We start from the raw sequence: 12,406 nt of genomic DNA, 5'->3' as shown, positions 1-12,406 counted from the left end.
CCCTCACTACACACTTTATACACTTTTCTCAATCAGGCATGAACATTTTCTCACTCTTCTCTCGTGTGTAAACACTCTCAAAGTTCAAACCTTAGTAGAAAAATAAGACCAACCTGTTTTCAGGCCCAAACATTTGTTTGAGAAATAAAAATAGAACGTTTTCCTATAAATAATTATGATGGCTTTTAGAACTAATGAATTTAATTTTAACGATCAACGAACGAGGTTGGACACATAAGAAATTATTAATAGTGACTGACCAGTATTTCACAGATCCTCTGATCACGTCTCTTCGTCCTGACGCCGCGCCTTTTTCCACTGAGTCAAACCTCGTTGCAGGTGTCTTTTTCCGAGTGAAGAACACAGTTATGAGTAGTTGTTGGTGCTCTTTTTTGTTCTGGGCGAGAAGATTCTTATAAACAGACATGCAGAACACAATGCACTGTAAAAAAAAAAGCAGGCAAAATTGGACTAAAAAATCTGCGAAACTGCGAGGCCGCGAAAGGTGAACCGCGTTATAGCGAGGGACCACTGTATTCTCTTTTCACATGTCAATAATTCTTGACGTGTGGATATTTGCTCACTCAATTAATAAGATACGCCTAATTTTTCAGATTTCTTTATTTTTAAGATTTATTTATTTATTTATTTTATGTTAACAAACGAATGGAGAAGACAAAACCTGATTGCAGCATGGGCGAAGGGAATGACAACACTACAGTTGTAATTATCAATTTCATTGTCAAAAACGATCACACCACATAAAGTTAAGCTCAGCGCTGCTCTGGCTCCAGGCTCGAAGTCTGGAGAAAAAGGCGAGCAGCGCTTTCTTTGCGGTCAGCGCTGTGGCCACGGATCGTGCTCGAGACCAACAATCCCGCAAAAGCGGGATTTGTATTAATTATTATGTAGTATAATCAAGAAAGTGTTATTTATGTAACATATGCATTGATTTGTATAATGGCACTGTTTATCATGTTGATCATTTTCATTTTTATGTGGATTCCAGCGCTGGTTCATTTTGGTGTATAATTTACACCACCTCTCGACCTGGTGTACATTTTCAGCGCAGCGTACGCCAACGACCACACTGGTAAATGCCAAGTAGCGTAGCCATTTTGGCGTACACCCCATATACGCTCAAATATCACCGTACACAACGTTGATACATGAGGCCCATTGTCCTTCTGAAAGATGAACTCACCCCAGTCTGAGGTCAGGAGAATTCTGGAGCAGGTTTTCATCCAGGACATCTCTGTACATTGCTGCATTCATCTTTCACTCTATCCTGACTAGACAGTAAATTTTGCAGAGTAAAATATACTCTACTGGGATAACATTTGGTCCCAGTCAAAATAGCGTTAAATATACTCTATCACAGTGTAAAATCAACTCCATCATGCTGTGAATGAGTCTGATTGGAATAGAAACACTTGATTTGACAAGATGGTAGAGCTTATTTCACCCTATAATAGAGTGTATTTTATGCTATTTGGACTGGGGCCAAATGTTATCCCGGCAGAGTATATTTTACTCTACAAAATTTACTGTGTAGTCTCCCAGTTCCTGCCTCTGAAAAACATCCCCACAGCATGATGCTGCCACCACCATGCCTCGCTGTAGGGATGGTGCCTTTTTTTCCTCCAAACATGATGCCTGACATTCATGCCAAAGACTTCAATCTTTGTCTCTTCAGATCAGAGAATTTTGTTTCTCATAGTCTGAGAGTCCTTCAGGTGCCTTTTGACAAACTCCAGGTGGACTGCCATGTACTTTTTACTAAGGGAGTGACTTCCGTCTGGCCACTCTACCAAACAGGGCTGATTGGTGTGTTGCTGCAGAGATGTTTGTCCTTCTGGAAGGTTCTCCTCTCTCCACAGAGGAATGCTGGCGCTCTGACAAAGTGGCCATCGGGTTCTTGGTCACCTCCCTGACTAAGGGCCTTCACCCCCAATTGCTTAGTTTAGATGGGTGGCCAGCTCTACGAAGAGTCCTAATGGATCTGAACTTCTTCCATTGATGGATGGAAGCCACTGTGCATTTTTTGGGACCTTCAAAGCAGCAGAAATGTATCTGTGCCCTTCCCCAAATTTGTGCCTCGACACAATCCTGTCTCAGAGGTATACAGACAATTCCTTTGACTTCATGCTTGCTTTGTGCTCTGACATGCACTGTCAACTGTGGGGCCTTGTATGTAGACAGGTGTGTGGCTTTCCAAATCATGTCCAGTAGCTGAATGGACCCAATTAAGCTGTAGAAACATCTCAAGGATGGTCAGTGGAATCGGGATCAATTCTGAGCTTCATGGCAAAGGCTGTGAATTCTTATGTACATGTGATTTCTTAGGGTTTTTTTTTTTTTAATAAATTTGCAAAACAAATCTAAAAAAAAAATTCACATTGTCATTATGTGGTGTCAAAAAAAAAAAAAAAAAGAATTTCATCCATTTAGGAATAAGGCTATAACATAAAATGAGGAAAAAGTGAAGCTCTGTGAATACTTCCTGGATGCACTGTATTTACCCTTCAACCTTTGATCGATCAAAAATACAACATAGAGAAAAGAAAGGTGTTTGGCTGTTATGCTGATTTCAGAAAAGTCTTTGAGTCCATTCAGCATGAAGGCCTTTTCTATCAACTAATCCAAAATAGTATTTGAGGGAAAATACATGATCTGATTAAAGACAAGCATACAAATAACAAAAAAGCAAATATGCAATAAAAATCAGAGTGAAGCAAAATGGGCTGTGGAGTGAGGCAGGGGTGCAATCTAAGCCACGTACTCTTCAATTTATGCAGAAAAATAACTATTAGCTACTTTCCTGATTAGTTACTTTGCTGATTACTCAATCTTAAGAGTAACCAGGTTAGATTACTAGTTACCTCATTAGTTACATTATTTATTAGTTGCAAGTTGTCGGCAGCTGCTAATAAAGTAACTGTATAAAGTTACTAGTGAAGTAACTGCATAAAGTATTTGATGCTTTGCCAGTATTGTTTTCTGTATATTCATGCCAATACAGCTTCTGATCTGAATTGTTTAGTTCCCTTATTTACTACATTTGTGTGCAGAAATGCTCTCTCTCTCACACGCACACAGACCACACACACACTGCACACACACCGCACACTGTCCGATGATTTGCTTCATTTCTTTTGCAGAGGCTAAATTCATGCAAAAATCCTTTCCGCTGGAATTGTGTGGAGGTGTGTTATTTGAGTTTTAGTACGTTAAAAACTGTTCAACATCCAAAAATAATTATAGAATTTATGTGATTTTATTCACTTCTGTGCAGAAACAGTGTGTTTCTCTCACTGCCAACCACACCTGTTCCTAATCTATCATTATTACATGACCCTCTTACCATCCAGCAGGTGGCACACACGTCTGTGGGATATTGCATAGGCACAATAAAGTTCTTTTTTTGATTGACCTGGTGCATCAAAGTTCATCAGATGTGAAAGGGTTTGACCTCATTATATGCCCTTTTAATTTGGTGAGTTGCAACATGATACCATTTATTGTTTGAGTAATGTTAACAAACTGGAGAGGACAGACTGATTTTATCTACTCACTCTCTGTGCCTATATGCAAAAGCCTATATCCAGGCTTTTGAAAGGCCTTGTGAAATATCTATAGTTGTCCAATTAATTTTGGTCCTCAAAAAAGGGGGTGACTTTATAGCAATAATGCTGTAATTGTAACAACATTTATTCAATTTGGATGCATATATTTTTTTAATTAAATCTGGCGGTCTCCTGTTTGGGTTCCTGTTATTTATTTCATTTCAATTCTCATATCTATGGAAGAGAGCTAAAAAAAAAAACAAAAAAAAAAAACCACTTTGTTCATGTTCAGATATATATGGACCTGACTGTAGTAGCTTTGATTATACATGACCAAGGTAGTGTGCCTTAATTGAGCGAGTGGTGACATGACGAGTTGGAAAAAAAAATGGTCATGTGATTCATGGCGTCATCTTGGTTCCAAAAGCATTCGCAAAAAGACAGCAAGGGCTTCAAGATGTACAGATTCCCTTCAGATCCGAACAGAAGAAAAATTTAGGAAAATAAAGTCACCTGTGTGGGATGGAAGTGATTTCATCATCAAAGCTTTGTGAGGTAAATTTATTGTCCCGTCTGATCGCGATGTATTTCCATTAAAAACCCCGAGCAGTCTGGACGTGCACAGTACAAATTAAAGTTCAGTGCTGACACTTGCTGATTTGAGGAAAGTGGGACCGGAGTCATTTCCCTGATTAAAATTCAGAGTGTTTATTATTTTCAGAACATGTTCAGACTCAGACTTGAATCCTGACATGCACCTGTTAAATTAGACACAAAAGGCTGTAATTTGCCACTTATTTTTGTTTTACTCCTTCATCTGCCATCATACTATAAGTTTTCACAGTGTGCACACTGATTAAAAATGGATCAGAAAAGTCCGCACATTTACAGCAGGAAGTCAGCTAAAGAGGAAAATGTACAGCTTACCTTTGATTTGGAGGTGATGATTGTAAAAGAAAAGCTTGTTGAGGGTCAAATTAGCCCATAATAAAGCATAAAGATGGACAACTTTAAAACTGTCACGAATGTCATTGCGTGGCACGGAGTTACAGAGCTGCAGCTGCATAAATCAGGCTTTAAATTAATTAAATAAATCATCATAAATTATACATTTATGTAAAATTGATAGCTTAACTATTTTTATATTTGTTTTGATAGCACATGTACCTGGATGTGTTGCTGTACGTGGTTAAATGATAAAAAAAAAAAAAAAAAAAAATGTTGAAAGCATTAAATGTTCATTCTATAATTCAGTACAGTTGGAACTATAATGGCGCCATGTTCTGAGTTGACGCCACTCTCTCAATTAAGGCACTCAAGGTAAGCGCATTGTCCTAAAAATCCTTTAAAATAAACATAAATATTTTGTAAAAAATTATAAAAAAAATTATAAAAATAAATGTTTGTGTTCAGGGTATTTTCATTTTTCTTTCACAATATTGAAAAATTTAGATGACACAATTTTTTAATGCATCTTAAATGTTTTTGGTCGTGACTGCAAGTTCGAGTAAAAAGTAAAAAAAAAAAAAAAAAAAAAAAAAAAAACACTGAAAAAAGGCGTTATCTATCTTTTAGCCTCAAGCATACAGCATACGGTAAGTCTGCTTATCTGACCTTAAAGCTCCTGCTCACTGGCAAACTAAAACAGTAACAGCAGAATTTTTTTCATTTAGTTTTTGTTTTTGAACATCAACTCAGCTACCTTGCAAACACCTCTTAAAGTTACAGTGTGTAGGATTTACAAGCGTTTATTAGCAGAAATAGAATATTATACAAATAATGAATGTTTATGAGTTGAATGGTACGAATATTTCATGAGGTGAAAGTTGGAACATACCAGTCAACGAGGCCTTGTTTGGTACATTCCAACTTTCACTGAATTAAATATTTGTTCTATTGAAAGACTGTAAAAACATTATTTGTTTTATATAATGGCTAAAATAGATCCATGTCATTTGATATTTTATTCATTCATAAACAACAGAAAAGGGACTTGGTTTTCCACTGGTGCTTTGATGTCAACAGTCCAACGCAAACTTTAAATAGGAGTCCAAAATTGTTCTCAGTCAACTTTGAAAAACAGTTCGATAGTTCAAAAATAATTCTGACAATATAGTCCATGATGCCGTGCACTGACTTTGTGTACTTACTCACACCAGAAAAAAAAAAAAAAAGTCAGAAAAATTTCATCCTAACAGCTCTTTATGCCTCCAGATGGCTTACTTTTGTGTGTGTGTGTGTGTGTGTATGTTTGTTACAAGAATTAGCACTGTCAATTAGCTTGTTCAAATCGATGTCCATCAGCAAAACAAACTCCACCATGTTTAGCTAAACGTAGCCCCCACTAGCGTGTGCGTGATTTGCAGCGTGCAATGGCACAAAACGTATGGAACCAAATTTGCACGGTAAATGCAAGGCAACACAAATGAGACAGATAATCCATGCCATGTGATGTGACACACAAAGCACCATCAAATGACAAGGATCCATTCAGCCGTTATATAAAGTATTCATAACTGATCTGTTCATTCATATATAATTACCCGCAACAATGACTTAATTTGTTTTCATGACCTTAGAATAAATCCTTCATTAGCTATGTGAAAGCGGGCCCCCTCATGGAGGTCGTCATGCTGCACCGCCATGTTTCGAGTCAGCCTGTTGCTCCCCTATACACTGACTGTAGGGTTGCCAACTCTCTGAAAAATAAATAAGGGACACCTCACCGCCAGGGCCGACCGGCCGACTGACCATTGCCTTCACCCTTCCCAGCGTCTGTGTGAAACGATTTTTAACCATTTCACTGTTGACTTGACCCTGAATTTAGGTAGATGCATACATGCATTTGTTCTGATATGAACACGTGGAAAACAAATTATTATTTAGCCATTTATTTTTAGTGCAAAATAAATTTTCACTCACAATTTCAATATGAGCATTCTGTCTTCTTTAAAAAATAAATCTCTGTAGTGCTATTGCTTAACTTAAAACTGTATAAATTAACAACAAAAAAAAAACAATAGAAAATTTGTATCATCCAAAACAATGTAACAGTGCAAAACAATGTAACAGTTCACATTTACACATTTAGTGTAATAAAAAGTGAAAAAAAAATAAAGTCTGAAAAGTAAACAATACTGTTGTCGCGCACCTTCTCCACCCAGCCATTTTCCTTTTCTCATTCTCCCCTGTATTTTTGCATTCTTTTTTGTTTTGTTTTTTTTAGGAGGAGGAGTAACGACGTTACAGACATTGCTGTCCGTAGGCATATCTGCAGTGCCAGTGTCGGTGTCTGTATCGATATCAGCCATGCTGCTTTGTTATTGTCGTCCAGCGACCGTCGTCGGGTCATGACGTCGGTATCTTCTTGCGAGCAGATGTCCCTCGACCAATGAGATAAGAGCGATTCTGTATTGACAACTCGTGTCTGTCAGCTCATTGGTGAAAAGCAGGAGAGAGGCTGGGATCAAATTTACCGTAAGTTTCCATATAAAGCGCCAGTCAATTCCATTGACATTTTACAGACTTTTTGATTCTCACAGAAATACGGGACAAACTGCGTCCCGTTTCAGCTCAATACGGAACGCACACTTTTATTTCCAAATAAGGGACGATTCCGTTTTTCAAGGGACGGTTGGCAACCCTAACTGACTGTCTACTGATTGCTAGCACAGGCTAACAAGTTTAGGAACCCCGTTTCTTGGGAAATGGAGGATCATCCCTTTTGTTTATTACAAGCGAAAATAAGGGAGTACGAGTGCCTGTGGTGAAAGAAGCAAAAATGTGAAGGGAAACCATTGTGACCACCGATGACTCAATGCAATCTGCAACCTCACCACTAGATGGCACTAAATCCTATACACTTTATTTTTAAACAACATACAGAGTCTGTATAAATGTGGTCTGTCAGTAAAATCTAAATTTAAAATGCTCAAATGCTGCTTTGAAATGTATTAAATCTTAAAAGATTTTCTAAAAGAGAGAAATTTAGAGATCTTTTCACATGACTTTGTAGGTGGACAGCCAAAAAGACAACACAACATACTGATCGGTGAACTGATCATGTTTTTCTATAAACATAATGTGGTAGTTGTTCCAAAATGATTTAATTCACAAGTAAATCCAAATACTGTATGTTCTTTTAGCCTCAGTGGTTTTTATTGTAATTTGTTCCACATACGCTGAATAGCTCATTGTTACGTCCACCAAGGATGTAATAAAATCATTGGGATTTATTTATTTGTCTGATTACATCAAAACTACTACACAAATTTTGATGAACTTTTTACCACAGGTAGTCAGTCAGAAATTTTCACCACAGTCAGTCAGACTCCGATGTGTTGTTGTGGTGCTCTAACCGCTTCCCTGTCTTTTAATATGAAATAATGCTGAATTTATGTGGAAACGACATTGTACAAAAGCTTCAGATATTTATCGCTGAGATAGATGATGACTGTATTGTAGTTTTAAGCAGAAACGGGATGGACGATAATCGGTGAATTGCTGCTGACGCTCCCAAATGATGGATGCACAGTGAAAGCGGGGAGGGTGATTTTTAAGGGGACCGTTCGGTCAGCGACACCAGATCTGGATCCGGATTCTGGCTCTGGATTTCACTTTATAGGCTTTTAAGCATTACGTCAAGACTACTCCATGGATTCTCACCAAATTTAAACCACATATAGAGATTAGGCCATAGAAGACTCTATTAAATTTTGGAGGTGATCCAGATCGGGATTCTGAATTAAGATTTCACTCTATATAGGCTTTGAATTATTACATCAAAAAAAAAAAAAAAAAATCACGGATTCTAACCACATTTGCACCACATATAGATATTAGGGCATGGAAGACTCCACTGAATTTTGAAGGTGATCTGGATCTGGATCAAGAATTGTCTTTATATAGGCTTTGAAGGATTACATCAAAAATACTTCATGGATTCTCATCAAATTTAAACCACATACAAATATTTGGGCATGGAGGATTCCACTGAATTTTGGAGGTGATCCGGATCCAGATTGGCAGACGTCAGAAATCTATGCTCTTGTTTTTGTTTGTGTTCACCTGTGTGTGTGAACAAAATAACTCAACAAACTTTGATCCAATTTGAACTAAACTTGGTGGAATGATTGAGGGTTATCCATGGATACAACCTGTGACCTTAAGATTTAAGGTCACTGGTTAAGGTCAAAATCTGGGTCCAGTGCTTTCCTGTATAGATGATATTTAGAATGACTATTTCAAGGAACTGTATACAGATACACTTATGGTTATTATATAACAACTGAGTGGATCCTTGCCATTTGGTTGGTGCTTTATATGTCACGTGACATGGATTATTCCCCCATTTGTGTTGCATTGCATTTAAAGTGCAATTTGGTTCCATTTAGAGTGCAAATTTGGTTCCATACGTTTGGTACCATTGCACTCTGCACACATTCACACACACACACCTACACACAGGCATACACCCACACACGCGCACATGCACACACACAAAACAAATCCACTGCACTGTAAGATGTCTGACGTGATTTTTTTTTTTTTTTCACTGCACTGAGGAAACACAGTCTTTTTTTTTTTTTGGTAGTACATGGGCGCACAAGCACCTTCCTGCTTGTGTGAGCAGGCGCACGCTGACACAAGCCGGGCAGCGCTTAGCTTTAAAACAAACATGGTGGAGTTTGTTTTGCTGATGGATGACGATTTGGTACGGCATGGTGGACTTCATCGTCAGAATTGTTTTTGGACTCCTATTTAAAGTTTGTGTTGGATTATTTATTCAAAGCAGGAGTGTTGCATCAAAGCTGGATTTCATTTCTGACATTATTCTTTTTGCTACACAAAGGAGGTACCAAAATGTAAGTGCCTTTTCTATTGTTTGTAAATTAATATAAAATGACAAGCATCTATTTTAGCCAATATATAAAACAAATAATGAATGTTTTTACATTCTTTCAATGAAAAAATATTTAATTCGGTGAAAGCTGGAACAAACCATTCAACTCTGCGTCTCCTCGTTGAATGGTATGTTCCAGCTTTCACATCATAAAATATTTGTACGACTGAACTCATAAGCATTCATTATTTGTATACTATTAAACACTAATATGAATTCATAGATCATCTTTCTATTGGTTGCATGACCTTTGACCTCGGGTGAGCTTGAAACCTCAAACTCAAAGTCATAACTACTTAACTCAAATAGTGTGGATTAAACATGACAGAAGGGCTCAGTTTTGGACAGTAGTGATCAGATATCAAGGACGCACAACATGTTGTCGACCATGCAAGGCGCAGGTGTCGCACGGGCAATGACTTGTTTTACATTTAGAAACATTTCATTATTTTTCAATGTGTTTGCTTCTCGAAAAAAGTTGAATCATGCTTCAGATCTTCAGCATAGTGCGGGCCATAGTGCATCTTTTCAAACTCAGTGCATGTTTTTCTCAACCCCCCTCCACCACCTCTTTTTGACTTCCTCCTTTTGGAGAGGCTGAGCTGAGCAGCACAACACAGGATGTGCTTCACTCTGCTCTCATTTTGGCAGCGGCAGCAGTTAGGGCAACACACTGCTGTGGTCATGATGAGTGCCGGGGACGTGGTCTGCACGGGCTGGCTCGTTAAATCCCCCCCGGAGAGGAAACTCAGGAGATTTGTGAGTAGTAGACTCTGGACACCTGATTATCTCATCCACTTAAGCAACAGCAGATCATTGTAACTATAATGTGAAGTAAACTTTTCTGCTTTTATTATTAATCTTTAATCATTTAAATACTCTTCTGAATTTTTGGGAATAACAGATGAATTTTGTGAGGTCACACTTTCAAAACACAGGTCCATCTGAGGTGTAGAAGTGACTGACACTCACTCATGTTTTTGCATGTTGTGCTTTTTGGGATCATGTGATGATTTTGGTCTGGCCTCTCACTCGTGCGTGCAAGCAGCATGTGTATTGTGAAACTAGGGGAGATTAATGTCAGCGACAAGCAGAAACAGTCCAGCTTAATGTGACGGCTCTTTGCACTTCCTCTGTAGGAATGGAGGAGAGGGCATTCGTCTGCTGCACCGCTGCAGGGACGTGGATGTTTGCGAGGAAAGAGAACATTGTTGTTTACGTGCTATGCAAATCCAACCCAGAGCAGAGAACAATGCAAATAAACTGGGTTCCCCCCCACCCCCACAATTGTAAAATCAGCATATAGCATCTGCCTCCTTATCTGAATGTTAAAGGGGAAGTTTACCTTTTTACAACTTCAGTATTATTAAAATATTGGTCATAATCAGTCATGAATTACTCATCTTTGGATGAGAGAAATCCTCACATGTTGTTGAAAAGGAAATATGAGTATCAATGGAGCACTGCTTGTAAAACTTGAAAACCAGCTTAAAACCTGTCACAAGTTGCCTTCATCAATCATTTGTGCAACAACTTGCACTGGTTTGTGTTGTAAAACTTTTCATTCGCCCTGCTGTCACCCCCCCCCCCCCCCACCTCCTCCAAAATATTAATAAGAATTATAAGGTCATCTGATCGGTATCAATCATTCCAGCAGCACAAATGTTGACACCAGTTTTGTTGGATTTGGGTGATGTAGGGGCACTGCCTGACCTCAGATGACCTTACAGTTTTTATGTATTAAAAATGATACTGGTATTAAACACATTTTTACAGTTAAATGCAGGTTTGGGTGGGTTAGGGTTGGAGGTGGGGGGTGGGTGGGTGGTACTTGGCTGACCTCAAATAGCTCTACAGTTTTTGACAACAAAAATTGTAACAGCACAAACATAGCACAAATGAGTGTTGCTGACTTTGGGCGCAACTCCTTTTTATATATTTCGAGGTCAGTGATCAATGTGTTCTTGTAGATAGCCATAAATAAGTAAATGACCAAAATAACATCTGTTAAAGTAACTTTAGAAGAACATTTCCTTGCAAATTCATGAGTGCAGAAGGTGCCAAAACATCCCCCAAAATTCATTTTTTTTTAGTGTTATAGTTACCCTCACATGTCCAAAACAAAAAACAAACAAACAAACAAACAAACAAACATCAATTTCCCTGAGGGAATCTTCCCAAGGGATCAATACAGTTGTATCTAATCCAATCTAAAGTTTTGGAGATATATTAGAAAAAATGGGAATATGATAAACTAAGAAAGTAGGCAAATGCTTTTTTTTTTTTAACCTTTATGTGCCAACACTGTGTTTCCCCCTTTGGGTAAGCAAGAGTGTTTTCATCAGTATTGTACTGTGATCATTCCACAGTGTGAGTTGTTGGGGCTCTGTTCTCATTTTCACTTACTGCAAAATAAAACTAAAACTAGTAAGGAGAAGTCCTGGACATGAAACCTTTCCATCATTAAAGTTTGAGGTCAGTTTAAACAAACAGGGCAACTAAAAAGTACCCTTTGTTTTTAGACAACATGGAATCATTGTTGGTTGTGGACAATAGTTAAACCGTAATCCCATATACAGAGTTGTTGTGTTGTGCTGTTTGTGTCTTGCGTCAGACTTATTTTTTTTTCAGTCAACACAAGATTGGTATCAAACTTGTACTGTAATAAAACTTTTGGGCAGGAAAACAGTTGATTTATCAGTGTGTTTTTGGCTGCAAAGGTTATTTTGATTAAGCACACCCCATAGGGTAACAAAAAAGTGAAAGTTAAAAAAAAGTGTTTGAATGAATAGAAACAAATAAATACAAAAATGTTACAGCCAAATGTAATGGACAAGTTGAACCATAAAACATTACAATAAAAATAAATAAATTAATGTTAGTTAGTACAGTAATAAACAAGAAAAACACAGTTAACTCTTAATTCACTGTTAATTAC

At 37.8% G+C, this 12,406-nt stretch overlaps 1 protein-coding gene across 1 annotated transcript in view; it reads left to right on the top strand.

Annotated features, from left to right (window-relative positions):
- Positions 1-10,090: 10,090 nt before the first annotated feature.
- LOC117517650 (GRB2-associated-binding protein 3-like) overlaps positions 10,091-12,406 on the top strand; it is a 68,329-nt gene continuing 66,013 nt past the window's right edge. The window contains 1 exon segment of the mRNA XM_034178755.1: positions 10,091-10,227. Within this exon segment, the coding sequence (XP_034034646.1) occupies positions 10,153-10,227 (75 nt within the window). The 5' untranslated portion in view covers positions 10,091-10,152.

This window comes from Thalassophryne amazonica, chromosome 9 (assembly GCF_902500255.1).
Source record: "Thalassophryne amazonica chromosome 9, fThaAma1.1, whole genome shotgun sequence".
NCBI classification, from domain to species: Eukaryota; Metazoa; Chordata; class Actinopteri; order Batrachoidiformes; family Batrachoididae; genus Thalassophryne; species Thalassophryne amazonica.
Note: the sequence above shows the minus strand (reverse complement) of the source record. Positions and strands in the feature narration are given on the sequence as shown.